At 38.7% G+C, this 22,514-nt stretch overlaps 1 protein-coding gene across 9 annotated transcripts in view; it reads right to left on the bottom strand.

Moving 5' to 3' along the window:
• The window catches only part of PK2-R2 (Pyrokinin 2 receptor 2), a 432,630-nt gene that overhangs the window by 1,475 nt on the left and 408,641 nt on the right, over positions 1–22,514 (bottom strand). For all 9 annotated transcript variants that reach the window (XM_067760841.1, XM_067760842.1, XM_067760843.1 and 6 more), the window contains 3 exons: positions 20,422–20,602; positions 3,295–3,509; positions 17–121 (listed from right to left, as the gene is read on the bottom strand). In XM_067760841.1, the coding sequence (XP_067616942.1) occupies positions 17–121; positions 3,295–3,509; positions 20,422–20,602 (501 nt within the window). The remainder of the gene's footprint in view (positions 1–16; positions 122–3,294; positions 3,510–20,421; positions 20,603–22,514) is intronic.

The raw sequence follows: 22,514 nt of genomic DNA, 5'->3' as shown, positions 1-22,514 counted from the left end.
AAGCTTTTCTATTCACCGTTGTATGTAGACGCATGGAACCATTCTGACGCAGGAGGGCACTATAGTTGTGGCTTTGACTTTGACATCGGCGATGGAAACCGAAACGTCGTCCGAATGTGACCTATTGAAAGGAAAGTAATATGATTTAGTAAGGAATAAATAATCAGTTGAGACTTGTTAAACTTGGAATTTCTCGAGATTGTTGCAATATTTACCGAAAATCATAGCTTAGTTAAGAACGTGATACAACGTAGAGATAATTTCAGAGGCAGAACCAACTGGGATTTAATTTGAGGCTATACAATATCGTGTTGTGCGATGTCTTTTGCTTTCAAATATCGCGTGATGTTATGTATTTTTATATCACGTTATTTGATGTGATTCCATTTTGATATTATGTGATGCGATGGGAATCGATGTATGACATCGCGTGATGTTATAAGCTCTGATTTAAAGTTTGATGATGTGATGAGATTTGAATTGTGATATTGAGTATGATATGAACTGGATGCGATGGAATTTCAGCTTTTTTATATGACGTGATTTTATATGATTTGTATATCGCGTGATATTATGAGTTGCGATGCTTTATGAATTTTGTTTTCACGTGAGTATATGTAGGGCGTGTGATTCCATGAATGATATCGCGTGATGTTATGTGTTCTGATTTGTTGTGTTCACCTTTTATTTTGTGAAAAAGCGGTTGAGTCAGAATATGTTTCGATAAGGTGTTATGTGTTATATAATATATGATATAAGATATATTTTAGTGAAGTGGGTAAAATTAATTGGCATGCTGTTAGAATATGTCATATGACATTCATGCAAATTTTTCAAGCAATTGAGAACATTGTATTGTATTGTATTGTATATTCTTTATTTTCTTATAAATACGTACAATTTTCCAAGTAGTACAATATAAAAAAGTAACAAATTCAAATAAGAAAATAGTTAATGAAATTAAATGCTAATTATAAAAGCAGTGGAAATGTCATTTCCTTTAAATATAATTATAAATGCTTGTGTGGCGCATAATAATCACAAGATATAATTGAGATATGAAATGATTTGTATGACTAGTATGGTTTTCAAGACATGAAGAAAGTGTAGTATACGCATGTAGAAAGAATTAATGTATGATATGTGTTACGTAATATGCCTGCTTATGATTATTCTGCGTGAAGTAGCTATTCATCGGAACAGAAACAAAAATAGGATACAATCGAGGTGATGTGATGTTGTGATATAGATAAGAGCTGAAATTGAATTTTCAGTATAAGAGAGATATGATTGTATTCTGAGTGATTAGAGCATAGATAATTTAAAGTAAAGTAGCGCAACTTGATATGGCGACATGGTAGTACTTGGTTTTAAAATATCCGAAGAAATTACGTGATATGGTGCCATGACATCATGTTAATATTTATTGGTTTTTTGAGATCAGGCGATATTATGGAATTTACACGACAGTAGGTAGATGACACCGACGAATGGAGAACGTAATTATGTAATAATATGACATGGAATAAGGTAGATGGCTGGCGAGTTGATATGATGTTATATGACATGAAATGGGTTGGTGTGATCACTCCAAATGCTTTGTGACAACAAAATAATGTGACCATATGATATGAGCTACACTTGATATTTTTTGATCTTATTAATATTATGAGCGATTTAGTAATGTGACGTGATGTAATTATGTTTGAGAAAAGGCACATATACGTGTACGTCTAGAAAATGAATGTTTGTAATATTGAAATTAAATCACCAGAGGTTGAACTTAAAACACATTTAGCAGAAATAAATATTTCCGGTCTTTTTGATGGAAGTTTTGTCGGCTACTTTATCGATATCACCCACTACCAACAAGTAATTGTGTTGTCGGCCTATTATCGATATGGAATTATTATCGTCCAGTTATCGGTTTGCTATTGGCTTGCTATCAAAGGTCTCCAGATGCATCAGCGATTTTATATTACGTTTTATCATTGTTTTAACCGATAAGTCGTCGGCGTCGATAACAAGCTGGTAACACTCCGAGAAAAAATCGATAACAAGTCGTTTATTTTATAACAAATCGAAAAGTTTTTTATTACAAATCTATAAATTTTGATAACATATCGATAACCTCGATATTAAATCGATAACTTTCGATATTAAATCAATAACTTTTTATTACAAACCGATAACTCTTAGCACACCGATAACATTTTAATTAAATTTTGACAATATTTCCATAAATAATCGATCAAGTTTTTATGACAAACCGGACAACTCACCAATAAAAAAAAAACTCATCGATAGCAAATTTATAAAATTTCGATAACAAATCGCTAACCCAAGGCAAGGTAAAGAAAAGAAAAGATGGAGAGAACTCGGTTTTAATCCAATCAAAGTATGCAAGTGTTACGCTGAGACTTGGTGTGATTATTTATAGACACATAAGTCCATATAACATGCAATGATATGATGCGATAGTATGACATGCCATTTGATATTTCACCATTTTTTTGGTGACTTTGGGTGAGGCGGTTGGAAATCAGGTTATGGATTACACATAATATAGAGCATGCATGTAACGTATCAGATGATAACACGCGGTGTCATGTAATTTATCTAATTTACTGAATATGTGACAACTTAAACACCAATTTTTATATTGATAGTTTGTTGTTAGACAGTTGATGTGTTGCCATATGATTTGAGACGAAATGATGTAGAGTGAGTTGATTATATTTTCCTCTTTTGTTTGAAGCAATTTTCAGGAGTGATAGTTTGATGCAATTTGAACATATAGCAATATTTGATAGACAAAATTCAATTTAATTCAATTCAACGAAATTGGTTAATAATATTTGATACGTTGTCGTATAAAAAACCGCTGGCTAAAGGTTAATTCTACAAACTTTAGATAAATATTACAAAAAGAGCTAATATGTTTGGCGGTAGTAAAATTTGCTCGTAATTCGACTATAAAAAGGCTTCCACTGATGCTTCACAAATTTTAAACGCATTTTGGCAGAGTGTTATGTGTATATCTTTTTAACGCAGCCTCAACATAATCAACTGATTCCATATCGATATAAGACGCGCAAGTATGAACATATTATATTTATATTTGTATCTGTCATTATGTGATAAATGGATCATACCATATGCTGTCAAAGTCATTTAGGTATATTTATACAGCAAGCTGCTGCACAATACAGCTATTAAATTTTATAGATATAAAATCACATCACCTCACCCCATTCAATCTACGCTTAAAACACGCGTTTTCCTTTTACTCACCTTAAATGCTTCACGAAATTTATGACTCATGATGTTGTAGAGAAACGGATTGATACAGGTCGATAAATAGTACATTATGCCGGATATCATGTCAACAGCATCAAAAATGGTTTTAAACAGATTCGATTCCATATTGTATCTACTGCCATATACAGCCATCAATCGCTGAACATGAAAGGGTGCCCAACATAAAGCAAAAGCAATAGCGACAGCAACTGATGTTGGAGCAGAAATTATGGCACATGCAAATAGGAGGAATAAAAAAACAAGCACAAAAGAAGAAAAGGCAGAGGTGGAAAGATAAAATACAAATATATCAATATTTTGATTGAATAAATAAATTGTATGAAATTTCGGAGATATCAGCAAATAAACATATCGGTTAAAATTTCTATCGGGATTGAATTGCTATAATTATTTGTGCGATGTAACGGAATGAGTGTGTGGTCTTGGATGAAAGAGCGAATATTTTATTATTTCAAACAAAAGATGGTTATACAAAAAAGGTTAAATTATTTTTCGAGTACAAATACCTTTTTTTTTAAAGTAGAGTCAGAAGGGTTGTTGGAAAAATAACTTTGATTTTGAGAATTTTTCTGACGTAGTTTTTGTATAGAGTCGCAGTGACGAAAAAATCACCGTAAATTGCAGCAACAGATTCGAAGAAATTTTCGTGCCTGTCTGCCTATTTAGGAATTTCATTTTCGTTCGCAATCGCGCTTATCAAATTACACATTCATTGGAACAATTAAGGTGATGAACCGGTGATTTGTGGTGCGGATAAGTAGCACTAAATTTGATGGTACACTAACACAGCGGCGGCTATGCAAACGCTTTCGCTGACAGCTGATATCCACTGCTAGACGTTGCAGTAAGCTTCTAGAGCGGATGTTTTATTAGCCGCTGAGTTGTTTACTGGATTTCACAAGAAGTCACGTTTCCACGGTATTATGACTGCCAAATTTAGTATAATCAATTGGTTTTAGACCAGATGCTATAAAAATGTTTGCTCAGTATTGAAGCCAAGGCTTGACTTTCATATTGGCTAATTGGCTCCGGCTCCGGTTTCGAAATTAAATTGTGGTTTCATGATCTGACTTTGCCTATAAATTGGGTTCAGTCTTGTTTTAGTTCTCGTTACCGACTTCGTCCCAACGACAGGGTAACGTACGAGTACATTCGGGACGTTTCGCTTGTGGCAGAAAATCCGGAATTCAGATTTTATCTGAGTCTGGGCTTTCTGCTTACAGATCATGGTCCTATTAGTGGATTATTGCATAAGAGGAACTAGAGCTAAAGGGAGGGGTGTGTATGTGCTGCGTTGCGGGAGGACTGCATGCATGTGTTGTGACATCAGCAGTTGGGGAATAGCTATAGAAAAGGAGAAAGGGTTGATACAAGTAGGGCGCTCTCCAATAGGCGGACTATAGACTAGCTCAATTGGTATGCTTTGGAGGTGTTTAGACGGAGGAGACGGCGGGTTATCATTGGCAAACGTGGGGGGTAATTGTGTGTGTAGTTGCATACTAACCGGTAGTAGCTTCGGCTGCGAAAGTCAGACAAAAACTTTGAAGTAGTACCACAGGGAGTAGATAGCCCGCGGAGCTTTCCCAATTTCTGCTCATTTGCGGTAGGCCCTTCGAGAGCATCGTGGGGGCTGTGGTTGATATCCGCATGTTTTAAGAATTGGTTAGCTCGAATGTAGAGTTGCATTGCATCCTGGTGGCATGACCCTTAGAATGGAAGAGATGTTAGATAGGCCGCGAACCCTACTAAGGTGATGCTGGTATTTTCACTTACATCATCGATTGGGACCAAAGTAAGCGAGCGTCGGAGGTTGATCGAACCTGCTTTGAAGCGTGTACTATGGTGCATCACGTTAGGTTAGCCCCCCGTCGGCAGGAACTCAAACAAAACCTGAACTCGCTCGGCACTACCTTGATTTCGGCTTTGGTCTCTGTTGCGGGTTTGGCCACAGTTTCTGTTCTAATTTTGGTTACCGCGTTGCTCCCTTTTTCGGTTTCGGATCCTGTATTGGGCACGGTTGCGGTTTCAGTTGAGGTCCAGAATTTGGTTTGATTCCAGTTCAGTTTTCGATAAGGATTTGGCCCCCATTTCCGTCTGGTTTCGGCTTTAAGTTCGGTTTCGGTACCGTTATTAGCCAATTTTAAGTAGTTTTTATAATCTTTTAGCACGATTTCTACCTTCTATATGATTTCTAAATCCCTACATACATACATACATACATACATACACGCATGTTTATAAATATACCCCCCATCATGATGTCTGCTAGGCCTATTTCGACAACACTCCACAAGTACTTATGCAAATACTCAACGTAAAGCGCCAAATACACGACACGAACATTTCCGCGAACATTCCCGTTATGTCATGTTTCTGAGACCTTTTCTGTCGTGTATGGTGGTGTTTGCCAGTTCGCGCAAATGTTCGCCAAAAATCAAAATATTTTAATTTTTGGCGAACATTTGCGCGAACTGTTCGTGCGTGTATGGCGAAATAGCTCATAACCGTAGTAATTTCTGAACGGAACAGACGTGCGCGGAAAAGTAAAATGGACAATAAAAAATTTCTGAGTGAATTTATTGAAATGTATAAATCTTCTCTCTTTTTTTTACGCTTAATTGCCACAGCGAGCAATATTGCTGCAGCACAATTGTTGTCCGTATTCATCGCTGTCTGAAAGAGAACTACTGTTCGGCCAAAAGTTCGTATGGTGTATGGCCAAAGCTGCGAACAAGATTGCGGAATGTTCGCGGAAATATTCGTGTCGTGTATTTGGCGCTTAAGCGGAGAAGTTCAACAAAACATTTGCGTCTCGTTTGTTTGCAAAATATGTATGTTTGTATGTCACACGCGCCAAAATTGAACTAAATTTATCTATTGGTTGACATAAAATTATATGTACGAAGTTCTCTACACTGTCGGTTTATTTGTATGCAAGTATACAATGATGACAGCAAGCAAAAAAACCGCAATACACCTCCGTGATTCATATTAGACAAGATGAGAATGGCGAAAACGATTGCTACCTGTTCAACATGACACTAATTGAGTTGAGTGGGCGTTGCGTTTTTTGAAGTCAAACATAAACAAAAAGAAGTAAGGGTGCCTATGTACGGATGTAACCGAACATAATATGCTCAGCGTGAGTTTTATAGTTCATTTCAGATATATTACTTTTGCAATCCTACTAAAGGCATATTTTTGACCAAAAAGTATTATCAAAAGAGCGTGTGGCTATTAACTAATATTTTTCATTATAGTAGGGTTACGCGTTGACAACATTTTTTTGGAATGTTTATACTTTCATTGTAAACAATTGTAAATAGTGTAAACAATTGTAAACATTTACCAGCATATCTCATTTCAACTTATATTGTAAACTGTCAAGCCCAACAGATCGATTTGAAAGGTCCAAAAACTTACTTTTTATTTATTATAAAATGAAAATTGACCAAAACAATGAAGACTCGGACAGTGAAAATGAATAAAAAATATTAAAATACTAAATATTAAAGCGTATTTTTTTATTATTTTTTTACAAGCTTGGAAAACTGTTTGAAAAATAGTGAAAATGCTTAATTAGTAGTTCATTGTTTCTGACTCATAAAAAAAAGCAAAAACATTAATTGTTTACAATTGTTTACAAAAATGAATTGTTTACGTAAACAATTAGCTTGTAAACAATTACATTGTTTAAATGTAAACAATTGCTGTAAACAATGTAAACAGTTTACAGGCTCAACCCTGATTATAAGGGAATAATGTGTACCAACTTATATATACGTCAACTCTTCTTCGAGTTCGGGCTCCAAAAACGTGAGATATTGCTTGGACAAAGAACGGGGCGGTGCCACGCCCATTCAGTTTTTTCAATTTACCTTTTTCTTGTTATAATGACACTTTTAAAGTAAAATAACACTGATATAAAACAATGTTTCGAATAGATTTTGCATTTTACATTCATTTACGAACTTTTCCAAAACCTCTTGAATAAAAGTGAGCGTGGTCTCTAACCGATCTAGGCCATTTTTACTAGAAATATTTCTTGTTGTAAGCCTAGCATGTGCATCGAATTTTTTTACGTGGGATTTGTGTTTTTTGAGGCTCTTGAAATGTTGTGGTGTGCTTGAACGAAATAGGGGCGTGCCACCGCCCATTTAAAAAAAATTTTCCCAATTTCCTCTTACAATAAAACTTGGTAAGTGAAATATCATTTGTACAAAACGCCGCCTAAACGTTGCCGATGAAGGAATTTTGAAGTTCCTGAAATAGATCTATACAACGAGCTCTGGCAGTTGTCTTAAACGGTTTTATTTAGCTTGACTTGACAGTCAGCTGCACCGCCGTGGTGAAGGAATTTTGTAATTAAAATTTAAGTAACTTCCCGATAAGCTACAAGCTTGAAACTTGGAATATAGTTCAGAACCCGATGACAATGCAATAATACGAAAAAAACTCCGATAGGTGGCGCATGGATCGAAATAATTCAAAAAATCGTATTTGTGGTCCGATTTGGCTCATATTTGGAACACATAATACATACAGTCCGGTAGAAGTGACATCAAAATATTTTGGAGTTCGAGGAGGGACAAGCATACGTGGCGCAAAGTCGAGTAAAGTCAAATTATCAGGAAAGAGTCCTTGTAATAATGAGTCACTAAGTGAACTAAATAGAATGAGAAATAATAGGCAATTAAATAAAGACTAAAAACTTGAAAATAAAATAATTAAAAAAATATTAGTTAAACGGTTTTATTGAAAACAATACTTACATTAAGTAATAATAATACTAAAAGCTAGAAAAATAATTAGGTAGGTCCTAGGTACTACTCATCACATTCCTCATCAATCTAGGGCGTTGATCAGAGAATTAAATAAAAGCGTTGGACGCGTCAAATTTCTATTGGTAGTCATAAGTAAGATCAAATGAACCTTAATCAGGTTATGCTACGCTCACATTTATTATTACTTCATGTAAGTATTGTTTTCAATAAAACCGTTTAACTTAAAAATTTTGTTTAATTATTTTATTTCTCTCTACTATTCTAATTAAAAAATTTTTCAATTAAGAAAAAATTTATCATAACAATAATAATGATAAAATAATTATTGCTATTGAGCACGATTCGAACTCGCGATCTTACAAATCAACAACATAAATCTTTCATATAAAATTGGGCGTGGTCCTTAACCGATCCCGTCCATTTTTACCAGAAATGTTTCCTGTTATAAGAAAAATATGAGTACCCAATCTTATTACGATACGTTAATTTATTTGAGTTACGGCTCTCGTAGCATAGAAAATTCCTTAGTCGTAAAAGGGGCGGTACCACGCCCGTTCTCAAAAATTTGAATTTTTTCTATTGATTGTTATAATTATACTTGGGAAAAGAAAAGCCATTGATATAAAGCTCTTTTTTGCAGAGATATAACTTATTTATTCGTCCACGACCCTTTTAAAAATGTTTTATATAAAAGTGGGCGTGGTCCTTATAGTAAAGGCAACCCCTTTGCCGAATTTTGTTATGACAGGTTTAATAGTGTTTGATTTATGATTAATTTTTAATTTATGATTATATTTGTAAAATTGATTTTATCCCAAGCGGGCGGCGGCCACGCCCATTTAAACATTTTTTTACAATTTTTATTAAGAGCCACGATAACAGTCCAGACATCAAATTCAACATTAAAGGCGTACTATTTACTAAATAATCAGGTTTTTGGTGTTCTTAAAAATGTTATATAAATAAAAAGGTGTGAACATTTTTTCTAACTATTTTCATTCGAAAGACGTTTGAGAAAAAATTAAGATACACAGGCGTAAAAAATAAAGGTATACAATCTTCGCGTGAAATAAAATTTCAATTTTAAGATTCGAGGTAAATAAATATATTATGCTACACTTGGATTTTTTAAATTTGTATGAAGTTTGCAGATATTCTGTTACGGTCTGCTGCTACGGTCTACGGCTACGATCCACTTGGGAGCGTATTCGCGCGAACACACCTAGTGATGTGGCGAAAGTTGCTATAAAAAGTATCGAAAAACAAGGAAAAAGACAGACGGGCGATCACTAACGAAAATTGCCAGGAGTTTCCGGCAAGATAAAAAAGTGGAAGGGTGGAAAAATTTGGTGATCACAAAACATCCTCGCCGGCTGTGCACATACGCAGGTAATTGTCCAGAAACTAGGAAAGAGTCGATAGCGCAAAGCACCGAAACCGTTCTTTCCGACAAATCTCGTTTCTACGCGTCTATTTTGGGTGGTAATAAACTCTGCATCGGTTGTGTTGTGTGGACACAAGGCCCAGTGAAGTAGGTCGGCGTTCGCAGTCACACTTAGTGAGATAAACCTCTTCTTCTACGTTTACGAAGAACACTACCACCTGCGGAAAAGCGTCCGACACCACCTCCGCCTCCAGGGCCAGCAGTACGCTGCCGCATAATACAATCAACGTCAAAGAGCCAAGTCATCCGGCTCGTACAGGGTAGCGCGAAGCTTTATCGCGACCCGGTTCACTCGGTTACCTCGACCCAAAGCGCCCACCACCACCAACGGCGCCTACTATTATCACGGGCATCACCATCAGTAGTACCTCCCCCAACCCTTCCATTGACGCCAACCACGAGCGCAACAACCACCAGACGTACCGCCACCACCAGCTGCAACGCACACAGCGGGGCCGCAAACATAGGCCTGCGGCCACTAATGTTAACACCTACAATAGGCGGTACCACCGACACCAATACTAGCCGCATCTTTATCAGCTACGTCCATACCGGCTACAACAATACTAGCCGCATCTTTATCAGCTACGTCCATACCGGCCATAACAATACTAGCGCAACCCTATTCGCTACGACTATAACGGTTACAACAATACTAGCCGCATGTTTATCAGCTACGACCATACGGGCTACAATATACCAGCTACAATGACAACCACAGGGCAGCGAACATAGGCCTGCGGCCAGGCCAATTGCGACAACGAATATCAGCGGTTAAAGTGGTGAGTTCGTTCCAATACTGAACTAAGTATACGTATGCGTAGCCTCAACCTTGTTCTTTAGCAACCTGCATCCACTTGTAGTAAAGTTCACTTATTATACCATGCAAAAAAAAAAAAAGTAGACGTAACGTAAAGTGAAGTAAGAGGTTAGAAGCATAAAAAAGGAAAAAAACCAAACATATCTTAATGGTCATAGGTAGGCAATTTGTACTGCCCGTGAAACAAAAAAAAAATTTTCAGGTATTAAAAGTTGCTTTGCGTTACATTAAAATTTTACTATTACTTTTTAATTAATACAATTGTTGCGGATATGTTTTTGGAATGAGCAAAAGGTATTGATATTGTTTCTGTAAGGAATAAAGTTTTATCGGTAATTCAAGTTCAATTGCATTATCAGTTAAAACGCATTAAATTTATATTAAGGGATGCAATTAACGAGTAATGCAAATTAACTTACATTATCAACAAAAAAAAATATATATACTATTTCTATAATCTTTATCAGTAAACTGTTAAATTTGGTGATAATGTAAGTTACAGTACATGCAAATTTGTATTGCTTACTGTCATCTTACTAACTGCAGCATGCCCGTGTAAATTGTGAATAATTAATATGGCATCTATTTTATTGTTTTTTTTTCATTATCAACCTCAACTCAAGAAGTGAATGCATTGTCGAGTTTAACTTATAAATCATAAAATTTGCAGTGGAACTTAAATTGCTTCATTCTACATGAATATATGTCAAAAATAAATTTATACATATTAAAGTAATATTATTATATACATACATGAAACCTTTCAAATCTGAATTATTTTCTTTGTTCTTTCATTTTATTATTTTAATTTTATTTATTTTTTTGACTGAATTGAACTAAACACAAAACAATACCAGCACTGACTGGTACATGCAAAACAGTTTACGTTTCACCTGAACAAGTAAAACGATTTCATTAATTTCACTATAAATTTAAAAGTTCACGTTTTACCTGAACATGTAAATGATTTCGTTAATTTTTCTATGAATCTAAAAGTTCACGTTTTACCTGAACATGTGAAACGATTTCTTCGAGGAGTATGATTTACCCCAAATTTAGTCTTAGTTGCGTTTATAACAATTTTCTTAGTACATAGTACATATTAGTGTCATTATACTATGTATTATACCGAATTGATGTTTTGTTAAACTCAAAATAAGTCTACTACAACAACATATTAATTTTGTAAGGGGGCCCCAAATATCGGAAGTTGTATCCAAACTGTCCAGCCCTAAGATAGGTTTGTGAATGAAAAGAGAAAGGGCATTTAACCAAATTTCTACTTTGTATGTAATCTATCTACCATTCATAAGCACATTTATTTACAATTTTTTTTTGCACCAAGCGCTTATAACCCTTGTCAAAAAAAAAGGAGGTGACAAAAATATAGGTATAGCTTTAAATATTTCTTTTATAGCATACATACGTTAGTAAAAATGAAATTTGAATAAACTTGTAAATAATATGGGAATGCTGGCGTCGCCATTTATTTAGAAGGCACGTAGGGTTACCAGGTAAGGGGCCACCGAAAGATTAGGTGCGTCGGTGGCCATGGATTTGAGGGTGGGAAAAGCACCGGGCGTCGCAACACCACCCGCGGCGCCCCCTATATATATTCGGCCCTCTTTGTTTATTTTTCTTTTTGCTTTCCTTTTCCCTTTTCAGTTTTTTTAATTTTTATTTTCAGCGTTTTTTTTTGTATTTTAAATTTCATCAGTTAGTAACCGGTCATTTCCGGTTCGGTTAGCTTTGTCTCCTTTTGCGTTAGATTTTTTTTGAATGTTAACGGCCTGTCCGTGACATCCAGTTCGGCCGGATGTTGTTTTATTTTGAATTATAAGCGTTTTGAGTCGTGTCTGCGCTTTTTGACAGCTATTTTTGATAGGCATGATAGGAATTTTTTTCTGATTATGGCGCAGGAACAGTAAGGTTGGCAAGGACCCGCCCCAGCCGACAATGACTAGCCACTGTGCACCACCACATCATGCCGACCGCCTTCCTTACTGCTTCCCTCAGAAAATGCGTATCCATAACAATTCTTTGCCATCAAATTCGAACCTGAGGTCATAGGTTGGATAGGCAAGTACACAGTGCACAGACTAGTGCCGCCGCCATCAATTAAAAAGCAAAGCCAAACAAATTGTTGTGTCCCCCTATTTCATTTTTACAAACAAAATATTTGTTCGCCCTTCCAATGGACAATAGACTGGGTCGATTTATTAACCGATATCGCGCCATCGATTTGCCTAAGGAAAAAAAGATCCACTACGCATACCTAAAAAAACAATTTTCGAGCCTGCGAAAAAAAATGGCGAAAGGGTAAACTTTTCGACGAAAACACTTCCCAAAACCCAAAAAATATTCTTTTTTTTTTAAAAAACTGTTATCGCCAACGTTTTTACAGCAGTTTTTTGAAAAAAAAAAAGAATATTTTTTGGGTTTTGGGGAGTGTTTTGGACGAAAAATTTACCCTTTCGCCATTTTTTTTCGCAGGCTCGAAAATTGTTTTTTTAGGTATGCGTAGTGGAACTTTTTTTGCTGAGCCCAAATCCTATCGAAAAATCGATGGCGCGATATCGGCTAACTTTCGTCCATACAAATCGACCCAGGTTAATGGACAAATTATATTGAAATAAGTACACCATGGCGTATGAGGAACAACATAAATATACCCTAAAACTGTTAAGTTTTAATCTTCTAAATGTGGGCGGTGCTACACCCATTTTCCGAAATTTGACGAAGTTTATATATTTCGTCATAAACTTAAAAAAGCTTACTGCCGGGCTAAGGAATCTTGTGTTCGAAGGAAGAATTAGAGGGACGGGGGAGGGGCGTGGGTGTATCTAGTGGGTACTAAAAATGTTTTTCGGCAGCAGGTTAGGTTAAATCTTATTATTTTTTTGTCATTAAAAAAGTAGTAAATAACCGATAATATTCCCAAATTCAAACACATACATATAACCCACTCATAATTGACATGTTTTAACCATTTATATAATTTCATTTTTACTTCAAAATTGTTTTTATAGAAATGTTATTTCAAAGCCATTTAAACCTACGGTGTTCACGACGTTCATATATTTTAAGAGTTCAAGATCAAAAAACCCGAGGGTGACGGGGTTTGAACCCCCAAAGCCCTCCCCCTGCTGCCGGGACTGTTCCAAAGACTTTACTCGACTCACCGCCACATATGCTTGTTCCTCCTCGAACTCCGAAATATTTTGATGCCACTTCTACCTGACTGTATGTAATATTTGTTTCAAATATGAACCAAATCGGACCACAAATACGACTTTTTTAAATATTTCGATCCATGCGCCACCTATTGGACTTTTTATACTCAGCATGCTTTGCACACAGAGTATATTAATTTTGATTGGATAACGGTTGGTTTGGGGGCTAAGATACTTGGCTTGGATATCATAAGTGGTTTCAGGCTCTGGATCAGGGACTGATATCAGTCTTAGACCGGCCATAGTGACGAATGTCACGCGTGATTAGTTATCACGTCCTGCACGAGGTGCCCCTGCTTCTACTGATAATGGCGGATCTAGAGAGGACAACTCGATAAAACCCGCACCCCCTGAGTCATTGTGCCGAGCTCAGAGGAGGGAGGACTCTTCAAGAGTCAAGATCGGTACACAACGGTAACGAACTGGACTGTTTTAGGGCTTTGATTTCACATTACATTTTGACTTGATGATTTTGGGCTGATAGGTGCGGTATTCTGCCACTTTAGTAGGTCGGGGTGAAACCCTACCGAAATGGCTGGTAGGCTAATGCTGCACCTGCCCACGTCCCGTTAAAACCGTGGCGGGCCTCAAGGTACGTTCCGGCTCCGTCGCCGTTAAGTTGGTGATGTAGGTGCGGTTGAAGATATTCCCGCTTCGCGTCCGGTCTGGCTCTGAACGCATTACTCATAAGGTAATGCGTCAACCCTCGCGTGGCCTCCCTGCGTAGCATAGATAACCACGAGACCGTTAAAGGGCGACGACACAATCGGCTCCGGATAGCGGCCTTGTGGGGGGACTTTTTTAGAATGGACAATACTAATACGAATCCGCCAAGGATGGGGTGCGGAAGAAAAGCGCTTTTGATGGAAATCCGTCAAATCAATCTTCAGCACTCTAAGGCGGCTTCCGCAAATTTGATCCATGCGCCACCTATTGGACTTTTTATACTCAGCATGCTTTGCACACAGAGTATATTAATTTTGATTGGATAACGGTTGGTTTGGGGGCTAAGATACTTGGCTTGGATATCATAAGTGGTTTCAGGCTCTGGATCAGGGACTGATATCAGTCTTAGACCGGCCATAGTGACGAATGTCACGCGTGATTAGTTATCACGTCCTGCACGAGGTGCCCCTGCTTCTACTGATAATGGCGGATCTAGAGAGGACAACTCGATAAAACCCGCACCCCCTGAGTCATTGTGCCGAGCTCAGAGGAGGGAGGACTCTTCAAGAGTCAAGATCGGTACACAACGGTAACGAACTGGACTGTTTTAGGGCTTTGATTTCACATTACATTTTGACTTGATGATTTTGGGCTGATAGGTGCGGTATTCTGCCACTTTAGTAGGTCGGGGTGAAACCCTACCGAAATGGCTGGTAGGCTAATGCTGCACCTGCCCACGTCCCGTTAAAACCGTGGCGGGCCTCAAGGTACGTTCCGGCTCCGTCGCCGTTAAGTTGGTGATGTAGGTGCGGTTGAAGATATTCCCGCTTCGCGTCCGGTCTGGCTCTGAACGCATTACTCATAAGGTAATGCGTCAACCCTCGCGTGGCCTCCCTGCGTAGCATAGATAACCACGAGACCGTTAAAGGGCGACGACACAATCGGCTCCGGATAGCGGCCTTGTGGGGGGACTTTTTTAGAATGGACAATACTAATACGAATCCGCCAAGGATGGGGTGCGGAAGAAGAGCGCTTTTGATGGAAATCCGTCAAATCAATCTTCAGCACTCTAAGGCGGCTTCCGCAAATTTGTTGCTCTGCCTTGAAAAAGGCGGAGTGGATATAGTCCTTGTCCAGGAGCCGTGGTTGAGTAGTAACGGCAGTAAGATTTCTGGATTAAGGACTGGAAAATTCAACACCTTGGTGCATGGGGAGGCAAGTAGGCCTAGATCCTGTGTGCTTGTTAAAAAAGAGATTAAAGCTTTTATTCTCTCTAATTTCAGCAATGCTGACGTAACCACGGTCTGCCTCGAGCGAGGAAGTAATGAAATGTGGGTGGTCTCAGCGTACATGCCCCACGGGGACGTAGAGGGGCCACCACCTGCGATACTGGGTGAAATCACCGCTGAAGCAAGGCGGAGAGGTGTTGGCGTGATCATCGGTGCCGATGCTAATGCCCATCATAGCATTTGGGGAAGCTCGGATACCAACACTAGAGGTGAGTCTTTATTTACTTTTATTGTAGATGAGGGACTTTGTATATGTAATAGGGGGAATGACCCGACTTTTATTACTGCGGTAAGGGAGGAGGTCCTGGACCTCACCCTGGTTAGTAGAGAACTGGAAGGTCGGATATCTGGATGGAGGGTTCTCAACGAGCACTCCTTCTCTGATCACCGATATATTCAGTTCTCAGTGAACGAAGAACGTCCCGGTAAAATATCTTTTAGGAACCCTAAAAGTACTAACTGGGACTTGTATTGTAGGAAGCTGGGAGAGCTACTGCCTGCGGTGCCTATCATTAGTTCGGGCCTGTCCGAATCTGAGATAGACGTTCTGGTGGAAAACTTCACCTCGGCAAGCAATAGCGCCTTTCAGCTGTTCTGCCCATTGAAAACTTACAGGGGAAGGGCAAGCCGCCCTGGTGGTCGGATTCTCTTGACGACCTAAGAGCGTCCAGCCGGCGGCTCTTCAACAGAGCCAGGAGGAGTAAATTACCCTCGGACTGGGAGCTCTATAAGGTGAGTCTGGGGATTTATAAATATGAAATAAGGATAGCCAAGCGAGATGCATGGCGAAGCTTCTGCGAAAACGTAGAAGGCTGCAATGAATCCGCGAGATTTAGAAAAATACTCTCTAGGAACCCCGCTCCTATGGGGTATCTGAGAGATGATGGTGGGAACTGGTCGATGAGTAGCGAGGAGTCCCTAAGGCTTTTACTGAACAATCGTTTTCCCGATGTTCCAGTTGCGCAGGGATCTTCGCCTGCATGGTCGGCGGTCGTTGGCCATGCAGAAGTTCCTGCCATTCCAATACGGGAAAGTCAAATAATCTGGGCTATAGGGTCGTTCAAGCCCTATAAGTCTCCGGGCCCGGATGGAATCATTCCTGCGCAGCTTCAAAGGTCTTTGGGGATTTCCTGCCGCTGGTTGGCCATCATATATACTAACTGCCTCAGGCTTAACTATATCCCGAAGTCTTGGCACACGGTTAGGGTTATTTTCATTCCGAAGGCCGGCAGAAGCTCTCATGTATCACCTAAGGATTTCAGGCCAATCAGTCTCTCGTCGTTTCTTCTTAAGACGTTTGAGCGGTTGATTGACCTGTACCTACGGGAAAGGATACCTCGGGGGTTACTGTCAGCTTCACAGCATGCGTACTGCAAGGGCAGATCGACGGAAACGGCTCTCCATTCGATTGTAAAGCAAATAGAGGGGTCCCTAGAACACAAAGAGTATTCTCTGGGTGCCTTTTTAGACATCGAGGGAGCTTTTAACAATGTCTTACCGGGGGCAATCGAAAGAGCTCTGGTGGGTTTAGGAGTCGAGGCGGCTCTGGTTGAATTTATTAGCAAACTTCTATGCGGCAGAATTGTCGCAGAGGAGTGGGGTGGGGCCATAATTAAGAGGAAGGTGTGCAGGGGCACGCCACAGGGGGGTGTCCTATCTCCTCTCCTCTGGGTTGTGGTAGTCAACGAGCTTCTTGTGGAGCTGGAAGCCAATGGTTGTCGGGTGGTTGCCTATGCAGATGACCTCGCTATCCTAGTCAGAGGCAAATTTCTGGGCACCCTGCGCGATGTTCTGCAGGGCTACCTGGATACTGTGGCTAGGTGGGCTGAGTCATGTGGGTTGGCGGTCAACCCGGGAAAAACGGAATTGGTCCTTTTCGCAAGGAGATATAAGATGCCCGATTTCAGAACGCCCTCGATTGGAGGGGTACCGTTGGTACTTTCTGATAGGGTTAAATATTTGGGGATTGTTTTGGACAAGAAACTGTCCTGGAGACCCAATGTGGAAGATCAGGCCAAGAAGGCCGCCATTGCCTTGTACTGCTGCAGAAGAGCTATCGGAAAGAGATGGGGACTCTCGCCAAGAATAGTACACTGGCTTTATGAGATGGTGGTCAAACCGATTCTGCTATATGGGGTGCTGGTCTGGTGGAAAGCACTGGACACGGCGAGCACCTCCAAAATGTTAGTGTCAGTGCAACGGACGGCGCTGATCGGTATCAGTGGCGCTCTCAGAACAACACCTACCTTGGCACTGAACGTCATGCTGAACATATACCCAGTATATATTGCGGGAAAGGCGGCCGCGGCAAGGTCGTTGGTCAGGCTTCGTGATATGGGATATAGACTTTCTGACCACGGACACTCTAGCCTTCTTACCAGTTTCGACTTCATCCCCTATACAACCTTCACCCCAGTTATTCCAGAGAGAGAGGATTGGGGAAGTGGAATTATCTGGGGCATGGGACCGGTTAACTTGTTCACGGATGGTTAAGCCGCAAGTTTAAGTTGGCTGATCACTGCAGTGTATTCCAAGCGGAAATTGCTGCGATTAAGGATGCGGTGGATGGAATGCTATCCAGTGCTATCACGGTTAGGGAATTTAACATCTACTCTGATAGCCAAGCGGCTATCAAGGCCTTGAGCTCAACTACAGTGCGATCGAGGGTGGTCTGGGAGTGCCTGACCTCGCTTGCGATTGCATCGAATTATTTTACAATTAAGATTATCTGGGTCCCGGGCCATAGTGATATCCCGAGTAACTGTCAAGCGGATCTCTTAGCCCGCATCGGTACAACTGAACCGGATGAAGATGGCTGTAGGGATTTCGGGATCCCGCTGGCCACCTGTGGATTGCTCCTCCATAGCTGGGCATCGAATCAGCTCAGCAAACGTTGGGCGGATACCACGTCTTGCAGGGTAGCAAGATCTTTCTGGCCAAAAGTGGATGGCAGGAGGTCTGCTGAAATAATTGGGTTCACTAAGGCTCACCTATCAATGGTCATTGGGGTTTTGACGGGGCACTGTCCCATGGGTATCCATGCGGTACGTCTCAATATACTGGAAACTCCATCCTGCTGCAGCTGTATGGAGGATGATGAGGTGGAATCACCAAATAACTTTATGCTTGATTGTCCAGCTTTTGCCAGAACTAGGCGAAAGTACTTCGGTCGCGACTCACTTGGATCTCCCGAGGATATATCCAAAGTTGAGATCGGTATCATTCGGAGCTTTATCGTTGCTACCCAACGATTCTCTAAGTAGCTAGATCTAAGTCACCGTTATTTTTGGTGTATGTGGTATCACAACGGACCTTCGTGTTGTCCAAGTGAGCTATCCTTATCAGGGCAGCTACCACCTAACCTATCCTATCCTAACGGTTGGTTGTACAAGTATAAAGGAATCGAGATAGATATAGACTTCCATATATCAACACCATCAGTATCGAAAAAATTTGATTGAGCCATGTCCTTCCGTCCGTTCGTCCGTGCGTCTGTCCGTTAACACGATAACTTGAGTAAATATTGAGATATCTTCACCAAATTTGGTACACGAGCTTATCTTCACCCAGAATAGATTGGTATTGAAAATTAGCAAAATCTGATGATAACCACGCCCACTTTTTATATATATAACATTTTGGAAATCATAAAAAACCTGATTATTTAGTAACAATGCACCTAGAATGTTGAAATTTGACGTGTGGACTGATATTTAGATTCGTGATAAAAATTTGAAAAAAATGTTTAAAATGGGGGTGGCACCCGCCCACTTGTGATAAAATCAATTTTACAAATATTATTAATCATAAATCAAAAATCGTTAAACCTATCGTAACAAAATTCGGCAGAGAGCTTGTCTTTACTATAAGCAATGCTTTGAAGAAAAATTAACGAAATCGGTTAAGGACCACGCGCACTATTATATAACATAGATAGGAAAAACTCCAAATTTTAGAAAATGGGCGTGGCACCGCCCCTTTTATGACTAAGCAATTTTCTATGTTCCGGGAACCATAACTCGAAGAAAAGTTAACGGATCGTAATAAAATTTGGTACACAAATTTTCCCTATAGCAGGAAATATATCTAGAGAAAATGAACGAGATCGGTTAAAGACCACGGCAACTTAGATATAAAACAAGTTTAAAAGGGTCGTAGACTAGAATAATAAGCTATAACTTAGCAAAAAATTGTTTTGAATCAATGATATTTCACTTATCAAGTTTTATTGTAAGAGGAAATGGGCAGACATTTTTTTTAAACGGGCGGTGCCACGTGCTATGTAGAAAAGTAATTTATCTGAAATGAAATGTACAATTGAAGCTCACGCTGAGAATATAATGTTCGGTTACACCCGAACTTAGACACCTTTACTTGTTTTCCTTATTATTGCATTTTCATCGGGTTCTGAACTATATTCCAGGTTTCAAGCTTGTAGCTTATCGGGTAGTTACTTAAATTTCAATTACAAAATTCGTGTCGGCCCCGGCCGGCCTGTCAATTCAAGCCACCGTTTGAAAATCGGGAAAATTCGAGTAAGTTTTAAAAACCTTACAGAAAAATTCCAAATTTTATGTTATTTGTTTGTTTTGCAGTGAAATCCATTTAAAGTGTCCCTCAAAATTCGCATTGGTTGGTGAAGAGTGTTTTAGATTTAGATCATATGTATATAAAAAAATTAAAATTTGCCAATCTTTGTATTATCCATCATGCAATGTAGGTGCATGAATATTTTTTTTAACAAAAAAAAAATAAATAAATATATAAATCAATAAATTCTGAAAACCATGACACTTACTACATTTCTCTTTAACTGCTGAAACTAATTTGTTATTTTAATTAACTTCATATGGCATTTACTTACATAGCATACGAGTTACACGACGCTGTGAGTTAACGTTACGACTCGACGCTGTCTGTAACTGTCTGCTTCGTTCCAATTTCGTTGCAATTAACGCGTAGAGTACAACAATCGCCGTCATGGGACCGACGAAGAAAATACAACCTGACAAAACAAAAACATGGTCTATAAAGTGATTATCAATCTGTGAATGAAAAGAAAAGCAACAATACATTAGCCAGTATGGTAATTGAACATAATAGTTGTAAATGCATACATTAGACTCTTTCAAAATAGTTTTTATTTATCAAAACAAGCTTAAAACTGGGGTTGTTAAAAGACGAACTTTCACTTTTACTGGGGATTTTCAAACGCACTATCTACCAGATTTTACGATACGCAGTTTTTTATAGTTCTTAAAACCTGACAAAATCCAGTTAAATGAAATACTATTTTCAAGATAAAGCAGACAGAATATGCCAAGTGGCTTGACGCTGGGTCATGGTGATGTAGGAGAGCAGAAAGTCGTTAGGGTTTTCGTGAAAGACGATTTGTAATGGATAGCAACTTTTCAAGGTTTAAAAAGAGTGCCACTTTTTCCGGTTTTTATATTGATTTGGATTGAAAAAGGTAGTCATAAACTGTAGTATTGCAGCTGGCACTCTCTTTATGATGTTATTTAAACATTATAAAAAAATGATGATTTATTTCAATCCTTCTGAAAATATATATACATATGTATATACGTATGTGATTATAATACGTTTAATCACCGAGTGTTTTACACGCCTCGGTGGTATGCCTGGTGAATATACGTAATCGGTGAGCGTTTTACACAACTCACCGGATCCCTAGTAAAATACGTAGACGTCGAGCGTTTTACACGACTCGGCGGTATACCTATCATAAACAGCTGAACACACCCCACCATATATCTCACTTTACGACTTCTAAGCCAAGAGTGCATTGTTCTTGAATTTGCCGCTCCTTTTATACCATTTTTGAGTCGGCTTCCGTTGATTTACAATAAAAGTTCTTATAACTAAGCTAAGTATACTAAATATATATTTGTACGCATGTGTGTTCGCTATCGTTTCACAATTCCATTTCTCCTTGTTCGCTTCAGGCATGCTTAACCAACGAAACGATATCATTTCGTTACGATAATCAACGTTAATAAACGAAACGAAGTCATTTCGTTTCGTTTATTAACGTTAAGATCGTCAAATTAACGAAATGATTTCGTTTCGTTTTCTGCCATATCAAAACGAAATCAAATCGTTTATGTTGATTATTAATTTCAAACTATGCTGGCAAAGCTGATTGATGGCGGAGTTATTAAAGGTGAAAGCATTATCCAAGCTGATTGCAACTTTTCTCATGAATTTTGACAGTACGAACATTTCTCAGACTATTTTTGACATTACCACCAACGAATTACACAAACAAATTACATAGAGTTTGTGTGTGTATGTGCGCTCGTTGTTGCCACCTTACGGCTTCACCATGGCTATAGCATTGCCAGCACAATTCAAACATAAAGTATCACGTTTTCGTTAACGTTTTTAACGTTAACGAAAGCTTTTCGTTTCGGTTAAAAACGAGATACAATTTATCTTGATAATTTCTTTATCGATAATATTTCGAAGTGTTTCAACGGAAACGGTGGAAATTTTTTGATAAACGATTAGCTTAACGTTAAGGTGCATCCCTGGTTCGCTTATACGTAAGTATGTATGCTTGTGCATAATTATGTGAGTTCACTCTGCGATATTATAGTTATATATGTTTTAAAATGTATGTATGATTGTACAAAGTATATTTAATTCAAAATGTATGTACATATACATATGTATAAGTGAATTCATTTCATGCCATATATATATAAATTATTATAATTCCGTTTATAGTTTTAATATGAAATTGTATTTTCTGCAATGAAAAATCTAAATTTGTGGAGGCCCCGAAAGCCTGTAATTTTGGGGTCTTCACAGTTGAAGCTGCGATTTGTTATTCAAAAATGACCGAATTGTCATTTGATTTGTTATGGAAAATAAATCGACTTATTATTGAAGTTTTCAATTTGTTATCCAAAGGTGATCGATTTGCTATCGAAA

The sequence above is a fragment of the Eurosta solidaginis genome, chromosome 1, assembly GCF_040869045.1.
Source record: "Eurosta solidaginis isolate ZX-2024a chromosome 1, ASM4086904v1, whole genome shotgun sequence".
In the NCBI taxonomy this organism is placed as follows: Eukaryota; Metazoa; Arthropoda; class Insecta; order Diptera; family Tephritidae; genus Eurosta; species Eurosta solidaginis.
This window is presented reverse-complemented; position numbering and strand designations above follow the sequence as displayed.